This window comes from Sciurus carolinensis, chromosome 4, assembly GCF_902686445.1.
Source record: "Sciurus carolinensis chromosome 4, mSciCar1.2, whole genome shotgun sequence".
Taxonomy (NCBI): domain Eukaryota; kingdom Metazoa; phylum Chordata; class Mammalia; order Rodentia; family Sciuridae; genus Sciurus; species Sciurus carolinensis.
Genome location: NC_062216.1, coordinates 175,224,266 through 175,252,174, shown reverse-complemented (window position 1 = coordinate 175,252,174; position 27,909 = coordinate 175,224,266). Strand labels below are relative to the sequence as shown.

General features: G+C 60.0%; 1 protein-coding gene across 2 annotated transcripts in view; it reads right to left on the bottom strand.

The window, feature by feature from the left end:
- Positions 1 to 27,909, bottom strand: part of Tafa5 (TAFA chemokine like family member 5) — a 204,464-nt gene that overhangs the window by 115,014 nt on the left and 61,541 nt on the right. Inside the window, exon 1 of one of the 2 annotated variants that reach the window (XM_047547896.1) lies at positions 15,333 to 15,559. The exons of the other annotated variant lie outside the window; for it this stretch is intronic. Within the exon in view, the coding sequence (XP_047403852.1) occupies positions 15,333 to 15,423 (91 nt within the window). The 5' untranslated portion in view covers positions 15,424 to 15,559. Of the gene's footprint in view, positions 1 to 15,332; positions 15,560 to 27,909 lie in introns of those variants that run through there. 2 annotated transcript variants of the gene reach the window in all.

Genomic DNA, 27,909 nt, shown 5'->3' with positions numbered 1-27,909 from the left:
GTGACCACTGGGGGTGGGAGCAGGGAGCGGGAGTGGAGGGCACGGCCCACAGGTGGAGGGGCTCCCTCACAGGGGACTAGTGGGAGGACCCAGGAGAGCCCAGATGCCGAGGGTGGCAGGGACACCGGCTGGAATGGCGGGAACCCCAGGGGCAGGTGGTTCCGGGGACGCTGGGTGGAGGAGCAGAGTGGTAGCATTGGCCACGTCCTTCCCCAGCCAGGGGACCATGGCTGGTGGTTTACAAGGATCTCAAAGTTACTTAAATGCCACCCTTTTGTGTTAATATTTTTTAAAAAGTTGTAAAGTAAGATGCTGTGTCTCTGCTTTATCAGGTGTTCATTATCGAAAGCGTCTTACAAAGGGCAGCCGTGGAAACAGACCCAAGAGAAAGGGCAGCCTCAGCCCCTCCTGCCACTGCCCCGCCCTGGGGGACCCCACATGCACACACCGCTCCAGGAGGCACCCAGATATGTGGTCCACCCGCACGGGTGGCGCCTGGACTCAGTGTCCAGGACGCGCTCGGCACCAGGGTCTTGCCTGCTCACCCTTGGAGATCACCTGTCCACGGCCACATCAGAGTCCAGACAGAACCAGCGCTGCTGGCTGCAACTCCTGAGGTGGACAGTGTGCAGCCGGCGGTCGGCAGAGGCCCGGGAGCCTCCCTGTGGGTGCTGCGCCTGCACGCTGCAGTCCAGCACTCTGAGGGCAGACAGACCATGAAGCAAACGCTCCAGGTCAGGGATGTCACTCTGTGCACACAGGTCACCACACGTGTGCCCACCCACAGGACACGTCCAGGCGAGCCGACGCACTGTGGACTCCAGCTGGACTCCAGTCACAGTGTGCCCAGCGGCTCACAGACTGCCACACATGCACCAGCAGGGACCCTGTTCAGGACAGGGATGCTGGGGAGCCAACTCCCCACACTCTCTGCTCCATGCTTCCGTGACTCTAAAACTGTCCCCCAAAATAAAGTGCGCCGAGAGAACAGCAATAAAACTGTGCCACCCTCGGCCTAGGAGTCGACGCTGCAGACGTAGCTTCTCCAGGAGCCAAGGTCAGTGATGGCCAAGGAGGGAAGCCTGCAGCCTGCTTGTCCCCAGGCAGCCCAGAGCCACCTGACACGGAGCTGGGTGGACACTGGAAGCAGAGGCTCATCCCCAGGCCCCAGGAGGACGCACCTCTTCCCCGCTTCCTCTGCCTTCTCCAAAGCCACTTGATTGGGTAACTTTCAGCAAAACAACTATTTTTAATTAGATGGCAAAAATCTAGTGGTGCACCCACTGTGACATCTCCAGATTAGCCTCCCTGTGAGACCTCACGCTCGCTCGCTGCTTGTCAGACCTGGGAAACCCAGACCCTGCTTTCAGATACGTTTCAAAGCTCTGGAACATGCTTTCATAACACAAAAGTTAAGATTTGAACAGTAATGCCACTAATTCCCCCGGAACGGAGCTTAAATAGAGCAGAATGAGAGATAATGAATGTCCTGTTACAAATCACGCCGCTAGTTGCATTATCATACTTAACGATTTTTTTTGCATAATCTTGCCACTTAATAAGGCTACAAGATATCATGTACAAGGAGTCTTAATTTATTCAGCTTGTAACTCAGGCGTAGTTGAGACAATCTTGGTTCTTAAAGGATTAGTGCACAATGATGTCAGCGTGGCCCTGTGCAGACACTAATTAAACAGCGCAGGGGACCTCCGTGGCTGCGAGCCAGCGCCCAGAGGGGCCACGTCCCTGTAGAACAGGCGCTGTGCTCCCGCACGGCCATCTCAGGCTCAGGCGAGGAAGAGACATGGAGCTCCTCCCGGGGTGGCTGGCTGGGCACACCTGCATGGCCTTGGCCCCACCTGGCTCTGGACTCCTCCATATGGTCAGAGCCTCAGCTGTGGGCAGAGCTGGCTGCCTACTGCGTGTGCCCATTCCCCTGCCTCCTCCATGCGACAGGACAGACCCCTGCTGGCAGCTGGGATCACGTCTGCCAACTAGGCTCTGCCCTGGTGGCCACACTGTCAGACGTGCTGTGCACGCTCATGTGGGTGCTCAGTGCTGCGAGCACACTCAGGGCTTCCCCTCGTGTGTCCAGGGAGCCTGGACCCCCCACCCTCATGCCACCCATCCCAGTGGGTCCGACACACAGGAGCCAGCTAGGACGTGCTAGACGACCTGCACCCCTGCCTGGCCAGGCCTCCATTGTACTCCCTGGAATGGACATGCAGGCCCAGCGCCGCCCCAGGCCACTCTCGGCACGGACAGACACACACGTCCGTCCAGGGAGGCAGACCAGCGCTTGAGGGGCCGGGGGCGTGCAGCCTGCTCAGTGACCAGAGGCTTCTGACTCTTGGCATTTTCACACTCAGCCTCCCAGGACAAGGAGCTGGGTGGACGGGAAACAAGAGGTAACTGAAGGGTCAGCTGGCACTGCCCGGGGCCCACGGAGGAAGGCACTGTCCACGTGGCCGCCCAGTCCCTCCTCGTTAATGACAGCAGGGGACGCTCGTCCTCGATTTGGAAGCCACGGCCACTGCAATGGAACAAGTAAAGAGCGATGTCCTGGAAGCCGTTGTCACCCTGTGTCCACGTGGGAAGTGCTGAGGTCACAGCCGGCCACACTCAGGGAGGCTGCTCTTCCCGGTGGCCTCCATCACTCTGTCCCCCACTCCCAGTTCCTGCTCTGTGGACGGACAGTGGGAGGGTGCCCGACAAGGGCTGGAAACATGCACAACCCTGCAGTTTTGAGCAATGTGGTTGCTCAGGGCACTTAGGTGCCAGTGGACCTGCTCCCTACAAATCAGTGCTCATCAAACCCAGCCCCGCGGAGCCCCATGGACCCCGGCGGGAGCTGGCCATCTCTTCAGCCCACACTCCACCCCCAGACACCCGGGCCCAGCCAGCCAGCCTGAAAGCCCCCTGCACAGGCCTGCGTAGCACCCTGCCTGGAAAGCTACTTCCTCCTTAGTCCAGCACCATGAACTTGGGGCCCACGTGACCTAGGCACGTCACTCCCTTGCCCTTTGCCTCCGTTTCCCCCAAGCAAAGGACTCGGGTCAGACCACATGCTTGCCAGCCTGCACAGTGCTTCGCTGCCAGCGTGCTGGCATGACCAGTGACAGAGTTCTGTCTTGTAACCAGAAGCCAGCTCTGGCCTTACGGACCCACTGGTGACGAGAGCTGGGGCCACACTGGGATCTCCCAGAGGAGGGCATCAGCCAAGGGCAGCAGGCAGCTCCCCAGGGCAGTGATGATGGACATGGCTCAGGGCCCCACCGTCCCAGGCTGCTGTCACTTCCAGCTGTGACTCCTGACGGGTCACACAAGGAATTCCCACAGGTGCAGGCACGGCCATCCTTCCTGGGGACTGTCCCCTTCTCTTCAGCAAGCTCTAATAACCGCAGCGCCAGCACTAGCCCAAGCACCGTGATCAGATGGGCCCCGGCTCTCGCTCATAGAGCAGGCATCCTGCCCACAGGAGAGCGGAGGCCCCAGAACGCTCTGCTGCGCCTCCTGCTGACTGTTCTGGGACCTGCACTGACCTGGTTCTCACCAACCTGGGAGCTCCTCACGCTGCAGGAACTCAGCCTGCAGCCCCGCAGAGAGCCCCCGGGAGGGCCCAGAGCCAGCCTTCAGCAAAGGACTTGGTTGGAGGGGTCTGCCTGGGTGACAACATGGAGAAGCCACACTGGCCAGCATGGGTGTCCAGACTCTCCAGCACAGGTCAGCTGGAAAGGGAGGAGGCAGCAGGGACCCAGGACGGCAGGAGACATGGCAGGAGCATGGACCATAGCAGCAACTCTTCCTCACTCACACAGGCCCGGGCCTCCAGGGTAGGGTGACCAACGCTGGGACCCCGTGACCTAATGGGAGACCCACCCAGCTCAAGGACTCCAGGGGTCACGTGCTAAAGACTGGGGTATGTTCCATCAGGTGGGACACCATGAGTCCACCATATGAGCCACCATGGGAGGCACTTCTCTCAGCTGAAGGTGTTGGTGGCCAGGATTCTGGGATCGAGGCTGGTGCTCAGCCTCCAGTGCTCTTGGCCCAGCCTCACTCCCTAAGCCCAGGGCCCTGCTGCAGCCCTGCCCTGTCCTCCGTCAATCTGATCCCTCCGTGGCTGCCCCCTGCATCTTCCATCCCTTCCTGCTCCAGCAAGAGGCTCTCTCCAAAGCACAGTCCTGTCCCAAAGTCTCCCAGACACCTCTATGTCCTCCCTGAAATGCATGGTCCCAGCTGCTGGGACTGAGGCCCTGGGACCCCCGAGGGCCAGGCGCAGTGGGGTGGGATGAACAGAGTCCAGGACTGGGAAGGGGACATGGGGCTGGCCCAGCTTGGAGCTCTGGAGGCTCCTGCTGCTCCTGAGGCCCCTACCCTAACAGGGTGTCTGCCTAAGAGGGGCCAGGCTTACTCTAGAAGATTCACATGGGCAGCAGGAGCCAGCCCGACTGCTCACCCTCCCCGAGAGCAGGAAAAGAACTCAATATGCAGAACTCAGCAGTGAGCTCTCACTTCCAAGCCACCAGCTTAATGGAAAAGAGAAATATCTCAGTTTCAATTAACGTGAATTAATGCATTAAGGATAAATCACAAATAAAACGAAAAGACATTAAGGAGCACACCTTTAATAACAGAGCAGGTAACTGCCAAATTGGCTGGTCTATTCCAGCTGGAATAAAGAACGCCTCTGGGGAAGCTGGGTGCAAATGTCAAGCACTGCTCACAATTTTCTTTTGAAAAACAAAAGAAAAAAGAAAAGTTAACTTTGAAATGGACACAGCATGGGGGCCTGTGGTAGGGTGGTCCCAGATGGTCAGCTGGGCCCCAGAGGGCACCAGGTGGATGGAGTGACCTCCAAAGGCAAGAAGCCCCAGGTGGGGTCAGAGCTGGAGGGCACCAGGGCCATCCACAGGCAAGTGGTGGCCAGAGCCTGGGGGAAGGGCCCTGTGTCCCCCATGGGTATCATGGTAGGAGGCAATCACAGAGATCCAGCTGGTCACAGCCATTGACTGAGGGGCCACCAGGAGCCCAGAGCAGACAGGAGCTCAGGTCTGAGTCAGAGGTATGTTCTCTCCACCCACATGTGGTGGCCGTGATGAGCCCAGACCTCAGAACCAGCCCCATCCTGTTCTGGAGAAAGTGTCTGTGTGCACACAGCTCAGGATCTGCAGAGATCAGCTGGAGCAAGGTGGGCTCCGAAGGCGACGACTGGGGTCCTTTTACAAGATGGGGGGCAGTCCAAAGGTGACGACTGGGGTCCTTTTACAAGATGGGGGACAGCCATGCGAAGATGGGGTGGGCAGAGAGTTGAGTGAAGTGGCCACAAGCCAAGACCAAGGACTGCAGGCAGCCACCAGGGGCCCAGGACAGGCCTCCAGAAGGGACAGCCCTGCTGGCACTGAGCTGGGACTTGTGACCTCCACACACGCAGGAGGATCTAGTCCTGTGTTGCCAGGACACGCACAGCACACGCACAGCGCACACATAGCACACGCACAGCACACGCACAGGGCACGCACAGCGCATGCACAGCGCATGCACAGCTCACACACAGGGCATGTACAGGACACGCACAGGGCACACACAGGCACCTCCCCATGTCCACATGGAGTGCTTGTCCCCCACCCTCCCCTGGCACTGAGGTCTCTTCATCCTGCGCCCGTCCTGGACACTTGCTGCAGCCTGACCAGGCGTCCTCAAGCCAAGGCCTGAGCCCAGCAGGAGCACCCACCGCAGCAGCCATGGACCAGGGGCAGGTGACATCTCCACTGCCTTTGTGTGTACCAGGTGCTCAGTAGCTCCTCAATAAACGCGGTCACCCACCGCAGCGTCTTCTGAGCCTCAGGCGCTGTGACCCCGAAATTCCACCATCCCCATGCATCATTACTGTGGAAAAGACACTTTCCATCACCCCGTAAACAGAGCCAGCACCACGGCCATAAATAGAAGGTAACCATAAAAGTAAATACACAGCTATTAAAATGAAAAATGCCCATCCGCGTCCACATGAAGCCGTCTTCCAGGCCAACGGCAGAGCGTGCCCTCGGTGTGGGAAGAGCTGAATTTATGGGTGGAGGAACATTAAGAATCTCCAGCCTGTCCACCCCACCCCACCCAATCTCCTGGGGAACCGGGTCTGCCTTAACCCCAACTCCAGGTGGTCACTTCCGCAGAGTCCATCTCCCCAACCAGAAATCCTGTCTTCACCTTCACTCTGACAGAGCATCCGCTCCGCGGGGTCCCCAAGGCCAAGGTGGGAGCTGAGTCCAGCCCAGTCCCCAGGGAGGCCTGGAGGCCCCCACGCACAGCAGGCGGCAGAGCCCTTGGGGCTCCCTGGCTCCACCATCTGTGCGCTCTGCCCGATTCCTGGGGCTGCCCTGAGGACCCACCATGACCTGCTGCTGCAGCGCAGGCACAGCCCTGGAGGCCCGGGCCTCAGATCAAGCTGTCTGCAGGGCACGGCCCTCCGCGGGCTCTGCCAGCTCTTGGTGGCTCCAGGAATCCCTTGGCAGTTCACTCCAGTCTCACCACCATCTTCAGATGCCTCCTGGGTGTGTGTGTGTGTGTGTGTGTGTGTGTGTGTGTGTTTCTGCTTCGCTTCGCTTCTCTTCCGAGGACTCCTCATTGAATCTTGGCCCCTAACCAGGACGTCCTCATCTGGAGACCCTCAATTACATCTGCAGAGAGCCTTCCAAAGGAGGGTGGTCGGAGCCCTCCAGTGCATCTGTCTCTGGGGAACACTAACTAACGGCAGAGGCATCTACTCACAGACGCGCAGACCCTAGCTCCTGGTTCACGTTTCCAGACATATGGTCCCACCAATTCCCCCAGCCAGCCCAGCCCTGCCACCTGCCCCCAGCACACAGCCCCTGACTGGCATACAGCAGGCAATCAGTACATGCATGCCAAACCGGAGGCCGGCCTGTCTATCAAGGTTGTCCCCACAGCAACGGGCAGGAGGAGCAGGAAGCTGCCACTGTGCAGGCGTTCCCGGGGGACAGGAGGTCTGAAGACTGATTCTGTGTCTCTGCAAAGCGAGGAGTTATTTATAAGCGAGGTCTCGGGCTCTTCTATCAGCGAAGCGAATCACAGGGCCTGCTTGGCTGCCTCTGTCATCGGGGAGGAGAGCGCTAATTGGCTAATAAAATCTGCCTTGTGAGAGGAGGCAGAAGTTGGCTTTGAAAAGAGAGTATTTTAGAGGCTGTGCGACCTCTTCTAAATATACCTGGGAAGATCACGTGCGCCAGGCTCCACGCGGTACAGGACAGTCCTGGGGACGGGCCCTCCTGCATGCTGCACCTGAGGCTTCTGCCAGCATGCTGCACTGGCTGTCCCAACCTGGGGTTCTAGAAGACCTTCCCTGCCCTTCTCTGGCCTCGGTGGGCAGGTGACAGGGCGGGGGCAGAGAGAGGGACACCCCTCATCCTCCCCACAGAGACCACTGCCCCGCACAGGGGGTCCCAGCATGAAGAGGGGCTGGAGTCCCACCTGGGCTAGGTGAGGAGCTGGCTGTCCACTCTGGGGATGCTATCCTGTCCCTGCCTGAGACCCTCTCATGGACCCCTCTTCCCAGGGCACACCCCACACCGCGGCACAGCTTCCCAGCCGAAGCCCCCCCAAAGCAAGGTCAGGGGAGGATGCTGGGCTCGGCTCACAGGCCTCACCTGGACCTTGGGTTCCTGGCTCTGTCCTTGAGTCTCTTCAAGGGTAAAGTCAGGAGACAGTCACTCTCCCTGCAGGTAGGTGGAGGACCAGCTGAGATCACAGCCAAGAGTGTCCCCTGGTCACCTGACAGGCCCAGGCTCAGCCCCACAGGCACTCTGCCTTGGCGTCACTGACCCCACCCCCGCTCAAAGCAAATGGTGACCTGAGTGAGCAGCCGTCACCCTTCTGCACAGACCTTGTTCTCCCCGGAGCCTAGATGTGCACCGGAGCCCAGGTGTGCAGGTGACCCACCCACCCACTTCTCTGCAGGACAGCCACAAACAAGGAGGCAGATGGCCAGGGCCAGAGACCAGTCCCACCCATACAAGGTGCCACCTGACAACACTGGTCTCAATATTCTCAGAAGAACACAGTGATCAGCACACTGCTGCATACAGCAGGAAACGCACACTCGAGGGGACCCGGCCGAGAACCCCAGAGCTGGCCAGGGGCAGCACCGACCTGGGGTGGGCTGGGATCCCACTGCCCAAGCTCCACACCGGACAGGCATCCACCCTGTCCTCAGGAGAAGGTGCTGATCAGCTGAGAGCAGCTGGGAGTTCAGCCACACTGGGGTCCACCCCGCCCACTCCAGGGCACCCTGAGCACCTGTGAGTGACACAGTGACCTCGTTCTCCAAAGACAAGGGGCCTTGAAGCTGGGAAGGGCTTTGAGGCAATCTGGTCAGCATCCTCAGACCTCCTGGGATCAGCAGAGAGGCTTGGGACATGTGGCTGTGCCCACCTTCCACTTCCTGGGCACTTCACCTGGACAAAGGGGCCACAGGCTGCAGGAAAGGCTCGGTGCCATCAAGGTCACCCGGTGTGCACAGCAGAGTCCACACTGGGCTCCAGGAACACCACCCCATAGAGGCCAAGAGCCCAGGACTGAGCAGGCAGCAGGAGTGACCTGGAGAAGCCAGGGTTTCCTGGACACACTCCCCTCCCCCACAGCAAAGGCTTTCCAGTACCTCACCAGAGAGGGAGGGGCCCCCTCCAGGGCCGTTGCTCCCGCGGCCCCAGAAAGAAGGCCCGGTTCCTGGTTCCTGGGAAAGGCCAGCTCTTGAGTCCCGTGCAAGGTCCTGCTGGGGAACAGGCTGGTGGAAGCTGCCCTGCTGCCAGCCCCAGCTGACCGCAGGAACCTCAGAACCCTCCTCCCAGCTGCCTGGGCTGACCCTTGTCAACAACAGCCATGGCGGGCGCTGGGGCTCACCGCCATCTGAGCACTTAGTAACTAAGTAACCATCCGGTCCCGAAGAAGCTGCCGCTTCCTTCCCCTGCTGACCCAGAGAGCAGGACACAGCCCGGCTGGCAGCAGGCCGTCCCAGCCACCCCACCACAGGCTCTCGTGCCCCCCGCTTCTGTCTTGCCTGGACCTGCTCCAGGGACAGGCCCTGCAGCCCAGGTGTAGCTCAGGCCCTGAAGCGGACCCTGTGGTCTGGACCACCTTCACCCTCCTGCTGCTTGGGGAAGCTCCTCTCTACGGAGAAGGATCTGGAGGCCTGTCCACCTCAGGGACTCCCCAGTCCATGTAGGGCACACAACATGAGCCAACCGGAACACTGAGGAGCAGGGAGGGAGGACCAAGCCTTCCACACTCCCAGCACGGGGCCAGGGGAGGCAGCTGCAAGAGGAAGCCTGCACCACAGCTGGCATCTGCGGAGGGACTCTGACGGGACAGGGGGGCCCAGTGCTCCCTGCTCCACGTGAGGCCCCTGCGCTCCTGTGGTCCAGCTCCTCTGGGTGTGGCAGGAGCCTGGGTCTAGCATCCACCACCCTGAGTGCCACTTGTCTCCCCGACACAACCAGGGCTCAGTAGTTGGGCATGTGGTGGTTCCTCAAGCAATCCGTCACAGCCAAGGGACAGCAGGCAGCCCAGCCTCTCCACCTCGCACCTCACGGCCCTCCACGTCTGGGCCTCGGGACCTGGGCCAGTCCTCTGAGTTCACAGAGCTGGTTTCACCCATGAAGACAGAGCACCCGCCCTCCCTCTGAACACAGCACACCACTCTGGTGTGCAGAACATTCTAGAAGCCCAGGCTGCACAGCAGGCACAAGCTGAACCCCAGGAGCAGAGAGTGGGGCAAGTGTGGGTCCACCCCACCATTCTGCTCCATGAGAGGTGCAGGCCCTCGTGGGGACAGGCAGGCTGTCGGGGGTGTGCGTGAGGCACGTGGCATGTGTATGTAGCGTGCTGAACACGGGTCGTGGTGTGTGTGTATAGCATGTGTGCGAGGGGTGTGTGTGTCCGTGTGTACCTTTGGACATACACGTGTTACGTGTTTGGGTGGTGCGTGTGACGTGTGTGGGTGTTTGTGGTATGTTTGTGGGGTGTGGTGTGTGTGTGCACATGCACACAGAGCGTGTGTTTCCTTGCGGCTCTGACGGGCCGCCCTTTGGCAGGCAGAGCCCAGGTGGAAGAGGAGAGAGAGGCCTGGGGACTGGGGAGCACAGGGGGATCGAGCCCCATCACTGAACAGCACACAGATGATCGCCACCTGGCGAGGGGCCGCCTGTGACCGCACGTGTGACGCTGCCACCAGGTGCCCCATGCACCACACCCACATGTGATCCGGCCATTTCCTTCCTCACGGTCTGGGAGACTAGGGACCAGCGTCTCGCCCCCAGGCAAGCACACCACCGCCGTGTTCTCTGCTCCCTAATGAAGCGGCTGTTTTTAATCAAATTTGAAATGTATGTCCATACCTTTTATATGCTGAGGCGGGTCACACACAACTGTGCAAACACTAGGGGTGCTTAATCACGTATGATCACACATGTGCACACATGCAGACACACACACATTAAAATGTCAGCAGCAAGACACTTGTAGAGCACATGCCCCGCCACCCCTCCTGGGCACGTGGCTCCTGGTTGGGCCACATGGCCACTGTAGCAGGGCCTGGGATGTGGCCTTTCCTGTGGGGCCTCGGCCCTCCTGGCCCTGCACAGTGCTGAGGACCTAGCGAGTAGCAGAATCATCCATGTCCAGGCTGAAACCCTCCTCCGCAGGGCTGCAGAGCCTGGGCTCAAGGTGGAATCAGTGCAGGAGATGGGTGAGCTTCCAGAGACTCTGGCAGGGAGACGGCCCATCTCAGCCCTCGTGAGGACAGAATCCCAACACCAGCAGGGGCCAGCCTCTCCCCAGGGCCACCCTCGCCCTGCACCGGGGAGCTGGGAAGTCCTGCCTCCTGCCTCCCACCATCTGGCATGGCCGGCGTGTCTGAAGTCACCTCCACTCCCAATCGCTCCCTGTTCCAAGTTGTCAGACTCTCAGCTGACGAGAGCCCCGTTTCGGTAGGTGTGGGCTTATCTAGATTCTGTGTCACACGAGGAGCAACAGCAAATGATGATAAAGGACTTGGGCGTTCCTAACCCCTTCCGAGTCCACCCTCCCGGGCAGCTGTTCACACTCATCTGGACTGGGGAGAGGAGGCCGACCCACCAATCGGCAGTCTGCATGTGACGCTGCATGGGATGACCGTGCCTGTCCTTCCTCACGCTGCTCATGGGGCCTCTGTGCCCTGAGAACTGGCAGGCAGTGGCTGCAGGTCCCCGGGTCCCCACACAGACCCAGATCTCTCCTGAGTTCTGCTCCCTCCTCACCCAGTCCAGAGTCTGGGACAGCAGCAGCGGGGTGTCAGGCCCGGAGCCCAGCAGCCCCTGCCAGGGCAGACTTAGGAGGATACGGTGCTGGAAGCCTCTCTTCTCAGACACTCAGGCCTCTGGCTCTTCCTCCTCCTCTTCTGCTACGGCTGCCAGGGGGAGCTGGGCACAGCCTTGGGCCTCAGAGAGCAGCTCTTCGGGCTCTGAACAGCCTCAAAAGGTCTATCAAGCCCTTGCCAGCCCAGAACAGGCCGCTGCAGCCCCTGCCCACTGCTACAGCCTGGCTCTGGGACCCACGCACATGTTACAACAGCAAGAATTTTTTTTTGCATTTAACAAATACTGTATGAACTTCAAGGGCCATGACCTGTGTTGGGACTCCTAAGTCCTTTGTCCATTTTGAAAAATAAGCGGATGGGCTTGGCAGGCATGGCATACCCTGCGTTGGCTGCTGCCCTCACAAGCACGGCACGGGCTGGTGACCACACCGAGTCACAAGGATGACCATCAGCGCATCATGCGCCTGCGGGGGCTACTCCCACCTCTTCTCACCAGCCACCCGGGTTCACAGAATGATGCTTTGCTTCCAAAATGAAGAGCTAACTAGATAACAAAAGCGGAATCCCATTTACTCAATCAACACTGCCCTCGGAGCAGCTGCCGCAGACAGGCAGGCCAAGGCAACGCGGAAGGAAGGGCCCGGGGAATTAGGGCACAGGGACATTGTGCTCCGGTGGCCGCCGCAGACGCTCAACACCAACTGCAGAAGCTCTTTAATCGCAGGCCTGGCCGGCAAGCACACTCCCTGCCATGGGGATTTAGAGTCAAAGCTCAGATCCACAGCCAAGGGGAAGCACTGGCGGGTGAGCCCCTGGCTCTGTGTCCTGGGGGTCCCAAAGGCAGCACAGTCAGGCACCGCACCCCTGGGCCTTGGCATCCCCCTGCCCTCTGAGTTCTGTCTACTCTTCTTGCACCGAGTGGCGTCCCTGGAGCCGAGCATGCTGCAGCGACATAATCCTAGGGACTCCAAGACTTCAAGAAAATATTTCAGAGTCTTGGGAGGAGGGAAGTGGACATTTTTATATCCCAGCTGTTGTGTTAACTTAGTGTTCTGAGGGCAATGTGACCAAGGGGATGAAGGATGGCCTTCCTCTTGCCTCCTCCTTTCCTCTTCACGTGCCTCTGTGCCCTAAGGAGCTGCAGGATCTAAAATCAGGTCCCTAGACACCCGCCCTCTCCCACTCTCAGGAGCCCAGCAACGCAGGCACCTGCCGCCTCCCCTAGAAGCAAAGGACAGCCGTCCTCAGAGGAGGGTGAGACGGCCGGATAAGTGCGGCCTAGCCCTCTGCCCTCCAGCCCCTTGCTGCACCCACGCTTCCTCCTGGCCATCTGCCCCCCACAACGTGGGCAGGACCTGCTCCTGCAGAGAGCGGACAAGCCAGGCTCCAATGAGGACCACGGTCTGCCTCTCCCGCTGACAGCCCCACTCATCTTCACACGCCCTGGAAGACGGACCTGCCAGAGCATCAGATTAGCCACGGGGTGGCCCGAGTCTCCACATAAGCGGGGGTCGGAAAAGCAGCTCCCGGGTTCCCCATTCTTCACCCCAAAAAACACCAGAGTCATAGAAAGGGCTCTTTAAACAGCTCTTTCCCACTCCATCCCAGGCAACAAGTCACAACTGTCCCTGCTCCTCGCTCCATCCCTCCTGCTGGACTCCATTCTGCAGCCTGCCACCAGGAAGGCCCTGCGTCTCCGCTGGAACCACCCTCCCAGGTGCTCACTCCCAGACCCAAAACCCAGCCCGTGGGGCTTCTGACCCCAAGCAGCACAAAGATCAAGTGAGCAAGGCCAGGGGCGCCCCTTGCTGACCTGTCCCACATACCAGGCACAGGGCCTGGGAACTCAGAGGACTAGAGGCAACCGGCTCGGGATAGGTAACCCAGCTGGCAAGGCCTAGAGGTCCAGGCAAACATGGCACTTTTCCCGACGGCTGTCTCCAAGACACCTCGCCTTGACGACGTCCTCTTGGCCCTGCCACATCCTGCCTCCCCTACTACACTCTGCCCTGCCTTCCACACACTGACGCTCCAGGGGGTCGGCTCCTAAGCAAGTGCAGGCCCTGCGAAGGGCTGCCCCCGCCACCCTCAAGACCACTCTGCTCCGGGAACAGGACTCTGGCTGTCACTGCTGTCTGGTCTCATTTCGCCTCCTACCTGCTACAGAAACTTTGCTCCTGCATGAAAGACAGTGGCCTGGAGCAGTGCCCTCCCAGGACCCAGGACCCAGGACCTCCCTTCCCACAGGAGGAGGCAGAAGGGAATCACCCCAACATGGCCCCGCCTCTCTGTGTCCCTAAATCATGACCTGTCCCAGAATATCCTGATGTGGGTAGGCATGATCCACCTCAAAGAAGCCCCGACTTCTTAACGTGCACACTCTTCCCCAAAACTGATACCCCAGAGGGGAACAGAGCTGTAGAGAATGCGTGGCCCAACAAGGGGTGTGGGACAAACCATTTGCTGGACCTCACACCTGGAAGAGGACACCAGCAGAGGACAGGCCTCTGGGGACATCTTGGAGGAAATGACTCCTTAGCCACCCTGGCAGCAGAGACCACCACCCTGGGGCAGAACCACCTCTCCTGAAATAGGTCACTAAGCTGGCAGAGGGACTGGCCTCCAATCCAGGTCAGGGCCCACGGAGTCCAGATGAGCAGGCCCTGCATGCAGCAGGCTCTGGGCAGCCTCCTCGAGCTCTATTCCATTTCTGTCCACTGGCTACCGGGACCCCAAATCAAGAGAGGGAAATGCAGAGTAGGATGGAGGTCACAGGGTTTGGGTGACTCCATACATATCTGCTTCCTGGGTCATAGGACTTGGGTGACTCCATACCCACCTGCCTCCCGAGCAGCAGCCGCAGCCCGTTAATCAGGCAAGCAAGCAGCTATGAGCGTGGCTGGCCCTTCCATAGGAACCCAGAGCTGTGAAAGCGAATTTTGGGGTCACTGGAGCCCTCCCCTGGGCTCAGTTCTCCCTGAGAGCCAAGGGTACACCAGGCAGTGCCTGCAGGGCATGTGGACAGGGCTTCCAGCAGCCACAGGCAGTGGGTGCACTCAGGGAAGCAAGTGCCTCAGTCCCTCACTTCCATAATGGCAGGCCAGGCTAAGCTCAGGTGCATCAGAACTGGGCACAAGGAGCGCCTGGCCTGGGCCAGAAGTTTCCAGGAGTGCCCACCAACCCTGCTTGCCAGTGTAACCCACACTATGGGCCCGGGCCAGTGTTCCCCAGTTCAAAGAACCCTGTTCTCTACCTCCGCATGCCCCCGCAGAGTCCCAGGAAGTGAGACTAGAGAGACCTGAATCTAGAGAGGCAGAGGAGGAAGGGGACTGAAACTTGGTGCTGGGGTCTGGGCAGCCCAGGATCCTGCTCTCCAGTCAGAACACAAGGATCGCTAATCCAGACTGGAAAATGGCACGGGGTATCCGCAGGGGAGCGAGCATTCAGGCCTGCCTCTGACACTAGTGCGTCTCCAGCGCTTAGTCCACCCGACCCAGGCCAGCTCCGCGTCAGCCCCAGACCGGACTGCCAGCGTAGAACGCTGGTGCCATCTACCGAGGGCCCGCGGCGTGCTGGCGGGCGCCACTGCCACCCAGCCTTGCGGGGCTGGAGACGGGAACAGCAGCTTTGGCTGGAGCCGGTGCTCTGGGGCAGCGCGGGAGGTGCCAAGGACTCAGTGCGCCCGCACCCCGCGCTTCATCTAAACCCGGTGCACGGCGCCTGAGAACCCCATGCGCGCGGATCCGCGGGTTCCGCGCAAGGGCCGGGACTGGGAAAGCTCGCGCCCCCGGCCCCTGGGGACCCGCAGTGGCGCTCGCCCAGTCTCGGCAGAGCGCGGTAGCGGGGCGGCGGCGGAACGTGCTGGAAGCCGGGTACGGCGCAGGGGTCGCCGCTAGCCAGGAGCGGCTCGGAGAGCGAAGGACGGCGCCCGAGGACCTGTGTGCACGCTGAGGACAATTACCTTCTTTCAGGAACTGTGCGTGGATCACCAGAACGAGGAAGCAGCAGAGCGCGGCCCCTGCGAGTGCCCAGAGCGCCTTCAGGAGCTGCATCGCGGAGTGCCAACTCGGCCGACGCCCCCGAAGTCGCGCAGCGAAGGTCCAGGCGCCGCATCAGCGCCCCGCCGGGTGCAGCCGCCGCGGCCGCTCACTCGCGCCCTCCATCCGCCTCCAACGCCGCGCTCCGCCGCGACTGGAGGCGCCACTCCGGGAGGCGATTTGTGTCTTTTTGGGCAGGGGGGAGGGGAGCGGGCGCGGGGGGAGGGCGCCGGGGAGGGGGCGGGCGGGGGCGGGGAGGTTAGCGGAAAGTCTCGGGCCGCGGCGGCCGCAGCTCCGGCCACTCGGCCACCATCGCGGGCTGCGGGGCGCCGGGGGCCCGAGCGCGGGGGGGCGGCCGCCGCGGCCCATGAATCAGCCCCGCCGCCGCCCCCGGAGCCGCGCCGCCAGCAGGGCCCGGACAGCGGCCCGCGGATTGCGCAACGGCCGAGCGGCGCGGGGGGGTCCGGCGCGGCCCCGGCCCGGTCCTCCTCGCCTGTCGCCCCCCGCTCGCTGCTCGGCGTCGCCTTCTCCTCCTCCTCCTCCTCCTCCTCTTCCTCCGCCGCCGCCTCCGCGCTGGCCGCTCTCGCTCCGGCCCGGGGCTCAAGGGGCCGCCGCGCCGCCGCCGCCACCGCCGCCGCGGCGGGCCAGGCTCGGGGCCGGGGCTGCGCGCCGAGCGCCCGGCTGCCGCACCATCGCCGCTTCTGGGGGCCGGCGCGACCGGGCCGAGCCCGCCGCGATCGAACTTGCGCGGCCCGGGGCTGCTGCGCTGGTCCTCCCCGGACGGTGCCGGCCTCCGCACTCCCGGGAGCCCGCGCCGCTGCCGCTGCGGCCGGGACGAGATACGGGCCCGGCGCGTCCTCGGGCTGCCTGCGCTGGCTAGCGCTGCCGGTGGCGGTGCCGGTGGTAGCTGCGCCGACAGGTGGGGCCGGCGACGCTGCGCGCCTCACCGCCCGCGGGACGCCGCTGCTCCGGCCCGGTGGCGCGCGCCCGCCGCTCGGCTCGGCGCCGGCCCCTTTTGGGAAGGCGGCGGGAGGGGGAGCGCCTCGCGGGTCTCCGCCAGCACAGGCGGCTGGGCCGCGCTGCCTCGGACTCAGGCCGGCGCCGCGCCGCCGTCTGCGTTCCGCCTGGCCCGCGGAGCCGCCGATGCGCACTGGGCCGCGGAGGAGACCCGGGGGACCCGGGTCGACTTGCAGCGCCCCCGCCTGGCGCGCCAGCGGGTCAGGTGGGGCTGGTCCAGCGGAAAACTGCGGGTCGGGCTCCACCTAGGTGCACAGGAGCCTCACTGCAGAGTTAGCCACGGCCGGCGCCTGGAGGGGAGGACCGAAGGCCTGAAGTGGCGCCCAACCCCCTCGCACCCCACTGCTCCTGGAGAGGTGATGGAACCAGAGCTGAGGCTCGGCAAGTGCCCGGAACTGCTCTGCCGCTGGACCCGCTCAGAGAAGGCTGCTCGTGGAGAGGTAGTTCCGCGGGTTCTGAACACGGCACATCTGCATGGACAAACACGCACTTCATCCCTCAGGGTCCCACTGTGCCAGCCTCACACAGCTGCCTGTTTCTCAGGGCATGTACTGGGTTCATTCCAGAGGAACCCAGTAGATTCCTCCCTATGCTGCCTCCATCCTCCCCTCCCTGTCTGTCCAGAGCCTCGTACCAGGAGCGCTGGAGTAAGCCTCAAGGCTGTCTTGCCTGAATTGAATTTCAAAAACCCAGCAAAGAGCTTTGGGCAGGAATCAGGTCCCCAGCTTCTAGCTGGACAGGCTTGGACTGTGTGGGTGGGACAAGAAGAACCTCAAGCCCACTTGCTTGACATGAAGGCTGTTTCTGCTCTGCATTAAGTGTGTATGTGCTTGGATGAGAAAGAGGCCAGACATGAAGGGCTCTTAGAGGTCAGTGAGATCAAATCCCTCAATGCACATTTGAGGAAACTGAGGCCTGGAGAAGCATGGCAGCTGGCACTAGTCACCAGCAAGTCAAACACAGAGCCAGGCTGGCCACCATGCTTGATGCTGCCTGCCTGACCCAAGTCCTGGTCAGAAGGGAGGTGGATGGTCTGCCATCACCCCTCCCCTGTCCCCGAAGATGGCTAAGAAAGAGGAGTGCCAGAGTCCTCCCACCCTAGAGTGACCCCATCTGACACCAGTCAGGCCACTCTGGACCTGCCTGGGAGGGACTAAACGTCTCCCGGAGCAGCGGCCCTCGAGACCCCACCTCCTGTAAGCAGCCTGCCGCTCTCCGCTCTGGACACTCCAGTGAAGCCCTCCTTCCCTGGGGCAGTCCCGACCTGCCCTGCCCAGCCTGCAGAGCCTGACCTCCGCCAAGGTCACTGCCTGCAGCCTCACCTGGAGCAGAGCTCTCCGCCGCAGTGGGCTCAGGGTCTTCTAGGTGCCCATCGCGCACACCCGAGCCTGCCCCAAAGGGACCTCAATCAAGAGACAAGACCATCTCTGACATTGGTTGTGTTCCCAATCAGGTGCATATTGTTTGAAATCTTGAAAATTGGACAGTGTCTTAAAATTCAAGAGGAACTTAAAGGAAACCCGTTTGGAGGACCTGCTGTGAAGAGGGCTAAGAGAAGAAGGAAAGGAGAGTTGGTGAAGAGAGATGGCCTGCTCATTTTTGTCAGCTGGGAGGGACTTGGGTGCCCAGGGTCGCCAGACCTCCGCTCAGGAAAAACACAGGGCTCGTGTGGTTCCCGCACTAGGAACTGGGAAGGCAGAGCCCCACACCCGGAAGAGCTGGTCAGCTGTGCAGACCACGGAGGCCCCTGCAGCGGGAGACAGCCCTGGATGGCGGCAGTGAAACTCACTTGGACCTCAGGAGACACCGTGGGCTCCCTGAGGAAGGGAGAGACCCGCTGAAAACGACAAGCCCACCACGAGCTGAGGACGGGGAGCCAGAATGGACAGGTCCGATATGGCACAGGGGACCTGGGCTCTGTGCTGCACTGAAGAGAGGAGTCCAGGAGATGCCCTCTCCAGGACAGACCTGGGAGTGAGAGGGCATAACCCGAGGGGCATGGCGGCTGGGCCGGTGGGTGGCAGGAGGCACCTGGCTAGAGCTGTGTCCCCAAAAGTGCTAGTAGGTGTGTCCCCACCACTTAGGGGCAAGTGCAGCTGAGCCAGAGGCAGGAGCTGTCAAGGAGAGGGCCCTCTGTGCATGGGGTCCCCACAGTGCCGGCAGCCTGGGAGCCTGTGGGGCAGGGGAACTTCCAGGCAGCATCTCTGGGGAAACGTAACATCACCTGCAGTCAGGCACACAGGCAGGCCAGTCAGCACAACAGGTTAGCTGCCACCATGACTGTCGCCACAGAAAGCACAGGTGTTTCATATCACAGTGCCACTCTCAGAGACACCTGAGTACAGGTGCGCCGTGGTGGGGTTTTACTGTGTTTTAAGGAGGAAGAGAACATTCCCACATCAGAATGGTTTTCAGCATCCAGTAGGCACAAACTAGTGCACCCGAGTGCCTCAGGGATCATGCGCATTTCTAATTCATCCTGAGATGGGTGCTACAGGCCTCAGCAGATGGCCAATCATCCAGGCCCCAGTAAGAAAGCCAGAGCCCGAGAGGAGGCAGGAACTCCTCAGCCAACAGGAAGACCAGGACGAGCTAGTCCCGAGGCTGCCCTTCCCCACCGTGAATCGCACACGGGGCCGCCCCTGTGGGGATGCCCATCCACGACACCTGACTCCTAGAGGGGAGCAGGATCCTGGTAAGTCTAAAGACGTCGTGCCCAGAAGCAGAGGGCACGGGTGCCCATCAGGGAAAAGCAGGTGCTGATGACCAGCTGGAAAGCCAGGGAGCAGGGACGCTGAGAGGTGGGCACAGCTGCCTGAGAGTGAGAGAAGAGATGCACCAAAGAGTCACAACGGTCAGAAAAGAAGCTGAGGGCTGGCAAGGACAGAGACTCGTGGAAAGGAAAGGCAGGGGAAGATGGGGGTGTGGAGGGCTATCCCAGGCTCAGCTCCCCTGCTTGCAAAGTCTCAAGGGAGAAAGGCAGTAGAGAGGAGCTGGTCAGAGGAACAGCACACGCCCCAGCTGCAGGGGCTCCAGATCTAGACCAAGGAAGCCAGTTACTCTGAGAACCTTGCAGGACACACAGACAACAAATCCACTGTGTCCCACACAGCCAGAAATCAAGGACACGGGCTTTCCCCGGGTGCCGCCGCTTCCACCAGACAGGGGGCAGTGTCTTCCAGCTCTGACAGGGAAGACAGGCCCCATGGAACCAGCCCGTCTCGGTGGGACACAACATCCAAGGCATGCGGAACCCCTTGCCATCACGTCCACAGGCACAGCTGACCTGGGCGGCCACTCCAGCAGAGAATGGGGTCACAGCAGTGTGGAGTGAGGGGAAGCCAGCTGACTGGACTTTGGGGAAGCACAGGAGCATAAAGAATTTGCACAAGATGTGCGAGGCCCTGAGACGCAGAAGACTCTCCTCCAACAGGCAGAAGCTTTACAATAAAATATCACATCTCTTTCTCCATAATTCTAGTCACAAATCTTCTTTCTGTGGTAAACAACATTTATGGGATAGTATTGTAAATGCCATTCGTTTCTATTCAAGTTTTAAAATCGACATGTCAACAAAGCTCAGAAAATACATGTATGCACACACATAAACACACCTCACGCAAAAGCGCTCCCCGTCTCCGTATCTGTACGTGAATGTGTGTGATTCACACACATGTGCGCGCGCACACACACACACATGCGTGACTGAAGGGAGAGGTCAATGCTCAGAGCAAGGCACCCTCCACCCCAGGCCTCCCCGCCTGCTCAGAATGGGAAGTGCCTCCGCAGGCCCTAATCAGAACTGACAGGTCACAAAGGAAAAGTCTAAGTGTGCACCGACTGCCATCCCATTTATTTAAAATAAAGAAATGAAAATCAGTGGTAAGAATCAGAAGTATTAACCATGTGCCCCTCAGGAAAAGGCCATGGTACCAGGGAGAGGGGGCCGAGCCTTTTCCTTTTGAGGTTTCTTTGTTCCTTGCATCTGTTTTGCTGGGGACAGAGGTGACAAACCTAGATTCCTCGGGATGATGTCCACAAAGTGTTACATCCACACGATGTCACACTGCACTCTGAATAAGGAAGTGTATATATCAGTAGAACTGAAGCCAGCCACTGCGCTGCGTAAGAAGGTGAACACACTGACCACCAAAGGCCGCGGGGTGGGTGGCAGAGGCACCCTGGCCAATGGTGAGTCATGCCAAGTGCAGGGACATTACTGTGGTGCCCAGGATGGGCACACAGGGAAGCCAGGGGTCACCAGCGGGTCTGTGGAGCAGAGCCTGGCTCTGAGATCCAGAGGGGATTGATCAACAAGCGGCTGCCGTCAGACTCCTCGTGTTATTGGAGGCCTCCAAGTTCACGGCCAGACAAGTTACCCCTGTGGTCACACAGCAGAAATGCCCAGAGCACTCAGATCACAGTGTGTTGAATTCAGGCCTAGCATGCAAGGAGGAGGCAGAGAGCCGGAAGCCCAGCAAGGCTGGGCGACTGGGCAATCCTTCTCGGGTGCCCCCAAACAGGTGCCCACCAGGTGGGAGCTGCCAGCTCTCAGGGACCATCACTCAGGGACAGTCACTCCTGGCCCTGCTCCTGCTAGCAGTGAAATGCACGTCCAGGTCCTGATGGGGCCACGGTGGCAGGGGCTCCCGAGGGGCTACCGTGGCTGGGCTGGGTGAGAAGGAAGTCACATGGCCAGAGGGGACGGGCTATGAAGCCCACTCCAGCAAGCTCTGCAGAAGGCCTGGCCTTGGGGCGGGGAGAAGGTGGGGCTGGAGGGAGGGAGCCCCACTCCTGAGGAGCGAAGAAGGAGGGAGGACGGGCTGCGGGCTAGGCAGTGGTGTGTCCGCAGTGGACAGCCGAGACGTGGGCGGGGGGGAGATCCGCATGGGCAGGGTTTGAATGCAGAGGTCTGGCAGAGAGCGGGGGACACGGGTGGCAGAGAGAAGGGGCGTGGGCCGGCCTTGCGGGGAGGCGAGGGGAGGGGAGACCTCTGCAGGCAGCACCCGCAGCAGGTGGAATCCAAGGAGAAAGACACCCACCCAGGGCAGGTGCCGGCAGGCATGGGGGCAGCAGGTGCCCACCTGTGAATAGACTGGATGGGCCAGCTCAGTCACCCTGAGTGTAGACTGCACCCCCTGCAGAGCTCCGGGCCAGCATGGACAAGGGCCATGGAGATACCTAGAACCTCGTGGGATGTGAGGAGCTGGACAGCAGCCACCCAGCCCAGCTGGACTGAACAGGCAGACACCAGTGGCCCCACGGGCAACCCCACTCAGAGGCAGACCACACTGGGCACTGGGGAACAGCGGTCTCAGCGATGCCTCCCCATGCGGCCCAGGAGGCTGAGCTTAAAACACAGGGTGGAGAAGTTTGGGAATGGGCAGAGCTACGTGGCCCCTGGCCAGCGCTGACCTGGGGAGGGTCCCACAGACCTGAATATGTGGGTCTGGCATCTCTTTCGGCAAAGAGCCAGTTCCGCCGCAGATGAAGCTGGAGCCAGCTCCTGTGGCAGTTTCTTACAGAGGGACATCTGCTCAATGCCTCTGGGCCAGCTGGAGAGCTGTGCCCACCTGCCATCCGCTGCCCTACACACACGTGCCTGCACTTGTGCACATGCACCTCACACAGGTGAGCATGCACACGGGCACACGGACACACACACACACATCCCTTATCCCGTGCCCCAGTTCCCACAGGCTCTGACATGCCCTGGCCCAAATGTCTGAGTCCTTTCGCTGCCCCTACCCCACGGCTACCCTGGACAGTCCCTGTCTGCTGCCCAGGTGCTCAGTGGCACAGGAACAATGCCATCTGGCCTGTGTGACATGGGGCACTCCCGGTACAGCCCATCTGTTCCCCAGAGCAGCCCATGCCCTGGATCTGTGCAGACCCACTGTGCACACAAGGTTAGCTGAGGGCACCAGGAGAGGAGGGGCTAAGGGCTGGGCATCAGGAAAGACATGCCCAGGGGCAAGCAGGGGGTACTTGAGCACTCCAAGGAAGCAGCTGCTTTGACCCTGAAGCCAAGTCCAGGGGACCACAGGGGACTCAGGACAGGCAGCTTCTACCAGCTCCAAAGGCCCACGCTGCTCAACATGAGGAAGTCACAGAATGTCCTCACCTAGGTATCAGGACATGTATGTGGACACAAGCGCTTGTGCATGTGCGGGTGTATGGAGGTGTGTGCACGTACGTGTTTATTAGCAAGATGCACAGCATGCCCATGTGAATGTTGGTGTGTGCATGCATGTGTGTAGATTTGTATATGGTCACATGTCTGTGCGTGCACATGTGTGTACATGCATGTGTATGTCTGTACATGTGTGCCCAGACATGTGGTCATTTGTGGCTCCATGTGCACACTTATATGTATAAGGTCATGTATGTGTGCACACATGTGCATGTGTGACTGCATGTAAGTTCACATGTTTCTCTGTGTGCTCATGTGTATAAGCATATGCATGTCTATTTGCACGTGTGTTTACACGTGGACAGGTGTGTGGTCATGTGTCTGTGAATGCATGTACATGTGTATGTATACAGGTACCTGCATGGACACATCTGTGTGTGTGCATGTGTGTAGGTGTGTGCATGGTCTTGTGTGTCTGAGCATGCTTGTGCGTATACTTGTGCACTATTATATGCTTGGGTGCTCATATGCCCATGTCTAGGCACATGCACACAATACCTCTGTGTACTATGATTGAGTAGGCAAGTGTGTGTGTGGCGGGGAGCTGTGCATGTCTACGTGTGTGTACCACCTCTGGAAAGCCATGAAGGAGACATTTTCAAAGACATTTCCCAGGGGACCAAGGCCTTTCCTGCAAAGATGGACTTGTCAATATCAGTGGAACACAGTGTTCCTTGGAAACCGTGGCCTGGTTCATGGACACTCACACACGCTACCTGATGTGTGCTTGTGGGCCTACGACCACCCAGATGCTAGCTCCAACCCTCCCCGGGGACGGCCCAGAGCACAGAGCATGGCGGACTTGGCCCGCACGGCCCACTGCACAGCTTCTACGCTGGACACAGAGCCGGGGTGAGCCAGCCCGTGGACCCTCCCACCCAGGAGCTCCTGGCACTGCAGCCATCCCAGTGGCCACTGTGGCCTGGAGCCAGGAGCATGGTGGTCACCAGGGCAGCTGGAGCTCACGGGCCAAGACACGGAGCCCACCTCTGCGAGCCAGGCTCAGCCCTCAGTCCTGAGGCTGCTGCCCCCTCTCTAAAGAGGAAACAGCTCTTCAGTAGAGACTGGAGGCGGCCACGGAGGGCAGGCGGGCCCCGCCTCAGAGCGCCACCCGCCTCGCCAGGCTGCCGCACCCCCGCCTGCTTTCGGGGGGAGGGAACTCATCCTCATAGTTGAAATCTTATTTCAAGAACGTAAGTCAGGGCCACCACACAAAAAAGCAACACAGGCCCAACAAACTAAAGCAGGGCTACCCAGGATCCAGCTCTGCCACCCCGGGTATGTACCCAGAGGAAGCGAGAGCAGCATTTCAAAGAGGTGCCTGCACACACGTGTCCACTGTGGCACAACAGCCAAGACGTGGAGGCAGCAGAGGTGCGGACCAGAGCGTGGATGAGGAAGTGTGGTGCGTGTACGTAACAGAGCACTACGAACCCTTTGAAAAGGTGGGACCCCGATTCTTGGGTGAGAGATGAGCCTGGAGGACGTGTCCTATGTGAGGCCCGCCGGGCACGGGAAGATGCCGCAGGGCACACCTGTGTGTGGGGTGCAGCGAGGGGGCACTGGAAGGGGAGAGTGGATGGGCCCTGGGTGGGGAGGGCGGGGACGGGGCAGGGGTTGGCTGATGAGTGGAGCCGTGGGGAGACAGAAGGGCCTGGTTCTAGTAGGTCTGGCCACGGGGGGACCAGAGCAGAAGATGCTGCCTCTTCCCAAGTCTCTGGAAGGGAGGATGTGGAATGCCCTGCCACCAAGGACTGATAAGAGTTCCAGGCGATGGATATGCCAATTACCAACGTGAGGGCCGCGCAGGCCGCGCAGGCCACGGCGTGCGGAAACATCACGCCGTACCACAAGGATGCACAGCTATTGTGTGTCAATCAAAACTCAAATAACAGTTTTTTAGAAAGATTGGAGGGAGTCTCCCAGCTGGGTGAAGCTTTAGGAAGTCGGTGTTTTGTTTTTATTTATTTTTTACTATCCAAAGGCAGCATGACTCTGCTCTACATTAACTATTTCTGAAGAGCTGGCGTGGGGCTTGCTCACGTGTGCACCCCAGTCAGAGCGCCCAGAGCCAGGCTGAGAACGCAGTGGCGGCAGGACCGCGGGGAGCACGATGTGCCAGCCCGTGAGCCTGTCCGCAGGGAAGACAGGCCAGCCGCAGGCCAGAGTCTAGTCCTACACTCTGCCTCTGTGGCCCACTCTGGACCCCAGGAAACAGAGGCCACGACCTGGCACACCTAGCTTCTCACAGCCCACCGCTGGCCTGCGCTGCCTCGGCTGGTGCTCATGCCGTGGCTCCTCTGGGCTGGGCCTCCACCGCCTCCTTCCCTCACTCTGGTGTGCACCAGACCCTGGAATCCACCCAAGGCTCTGCTCGTTTCCCAGGCCCATCCATCAACCTGCACAGGCGAACCTCCGCCAGGGTCATCCCACAAAACCCCAGGGCCACCGCGCACCATGCTACCCCTGGGTCCCCACCAGAACACGCTACCGTACTCACAGGGCCTTGCCAGAGGAGGAGGCCAACAGCAGAGAGGACTGAGTCATGGGCCACAACAAGGCAGCTGGGACAGGGCATCGTGGAGGGACACATGGGTCCCCTCCTCCCCTCAGGGCTGCCCACTCTTCCCTGCCGGGCTCTGCCAGCCTCCGCCCAACCCCTGGCCAACACAGTAGCATCTGCAGGGGCTCTTATCTCTGACCCGTGACCACTCTTACCTCACTCTCCTTCTTGAAATCCTTATCTGTTCTCTGCACACATTAGCTCACACTTCAGCTGAACCTAATAGAAGCCATTTGCTCAGAGTGGGGACTGTCTTTTAAAGCTCTCTAATGAGGCTGCAGGGAGGCCACTCGGCCAGTGGAGGGCACTTGATGGCCCTTGGTGCTCAGAATGAAGGCCCACGCGGGGCCTCCCGTCAGCACCAGAGGACTCAAGGACCAGAGGACAGGACTGGGGACATTTGCCCCCAGTCAGGGCTCAGCCATTCCTCAAAAAAAGATTTTGATTTTGTTTCGATTTTAAAACGATTCTCTCCTGTTCAAATATTCTTGAGGAAATACAATCAAACTGAAGATGTTAAGACCCTGGATCTGGAAGCTGCAGGCCCCCGAATATTCCCTAAAGCACTACTTGCTTATGTGGCGAAACCTCCTGTTCACAAGGATCGCCAAAACTTGGAGACAACTTCACTGCATCTCCCCAGGAAAGGGGACAGAGGGTCAATCCACAGGACGCGACACCACATGCCAGGGGAAAAAATGAGCTTGACCCACCCAGATCAGCAAGACCAAGCAGGAGCAGATTGGCAGCTGTGGAGCCCGGGGCTGTGTGCCCAGCACCAAAGTGTCCAAGGACGGGAGAGGGACAGGAGGCCTGCTGGGGCCCAGCCCTGTCACATGCTCACACACCTCCTGCAGGTCTCTGCTCACAACCATCTCTGGGGCACAGAGCCCCCTTTCCACTAAGCAAACTGAGGCTCAAATTGCTCAGTGACCTGGTGACAGCTGCACAAGGAGACCCAGAACTGGGTCTCCCAAAGCAGGTCGTGCACCTTCCCTGAAGAATTCAGAACTTTCCCAGGCCCTCTCCTCTCTCCAGGCATTCATCCATCCACCCCACACATCCATTCACCAGTCCATTCCATCCTCCATCCATCCATCCACACATCCATCATCGATTGATCCATCCATCACCCATCTGTCCATGCATCCATTCCCCCATCCACTCATCCACCAATCCATTCACCCATCATCCACTTCTCCATCCACCCCCATTCATTCACCCACCAATCCATCTATTCATCCATCCATCCAAGCATCCATCATCAATCCATCTACCCCCATCCATTCATTCACCAATCCATCTATCCATCCATCCATCCATCCATCCATTATCAATCCAACAATCCATCGTACCTGACTTTATCTAGGCAAGGAGCATTTAGGAGAACAAAATACAGAGCTGCCAAACTCAGCCCATCATCTAGAGAACGTGGACACTGCCCAGGGAAATTTATGTGCACAGGCAGGCTCTATGACTGCAGCCAACATGTGGGTTCCTGGTGGCTGAGTACAGAGCTGGTTAGGGTGAGGCCCCCAAATAATCTCAGTAGTCTGGAGCAGGGCAGAGCTTAAGATGGTAGATGGACATTAGGAAGCAAAGACTTAGGAATACCCAGGCCTCTTGGAGATGCCTAAAAGCCTTCTCTGATTCTGCCCCAAACAGCACAAGCCAGTCAGGGGCAGCTGGGCAGAGATTGGGGTGTTCAGGACGCACGGGCCTAGTATTGTCATTCTTTTTCAATGTTGCAGGGAACTCCTGAGAGTGGAGAGCAGCATCACACACCACCGTGCTGTCCTCCCAGGGAGCCGACGCTGTGAACAGGTACCAGGGGCTAGAGAGCCACTGCCTCCCTGCAGGTGGCCCGGAGGGAGCCAGGGCGTGCGCTCACGTAAAGCCGTGCTGCAAGCTTGCCCCTTCCCTGGGCACCCCAAGCCTCAGCCCCATGTGCTGCGTGTCCTGGAACTCCCTCCTGCCCGAGGGGCCCCCAGGAGCCCCCACTCTGCACCACTGCAGCTCCCACCCAGTGACCAGTCGGCAGCAGCAGAGGGAGCCCAGCACGTTTGGTGCTGTGGATCCAGCTCCCTCCTGGCCATGGACATCCTCTGGGCTATTTCCTTGCTGTGTCTCAGGCAGGGGGCAGCTGAGTGGATCTGTAAGGCTGTGGCAGGAGGCCAACCCCTGGACTGCTGTCCACCTGCGAGGACAGTTGTGCCAGTTGCACTTACCTAAAAAGTGGACCAAGTCCTAGGACATTCCCTCCCAGAACACCAACCTGCCCTCCAACAAGAGGGCCAGTGCTTACGTGTCCAGGCCTGGAGACTGCCCAGCTTCTGCCCACTGGTTCTGCCCACTGGACAGGAGGCTGACGTCCTGGGCTTCCACACCCCACACCTGGGCAGCTCTCAACTGAAGTGGGGTTGAACAGAGTCCACTCTCTCACCTCAGAAAGGGTGACCCTAGGCCTGTGCTGGCACTTCCCCACTGTGGACCAGCAGACTGACCACACGATGGACGTGACCTGACCACATGTGATAACACAGCTCCCTCTCACCACCTCTGATGCTCTCAGGCATGAATGGTCAGCACCTGGCCAGTGGCTGCCCGCTACATCTCTCATTTTTGTCCCCAGGTACAATTCAGGACCAGCAAAGAAAGTCAAACGTGATGCCTGACCAGTCACACAGGACGCCCCCAGGCAGCCAGCTGCCTTGCCTTCCCAGGGCCA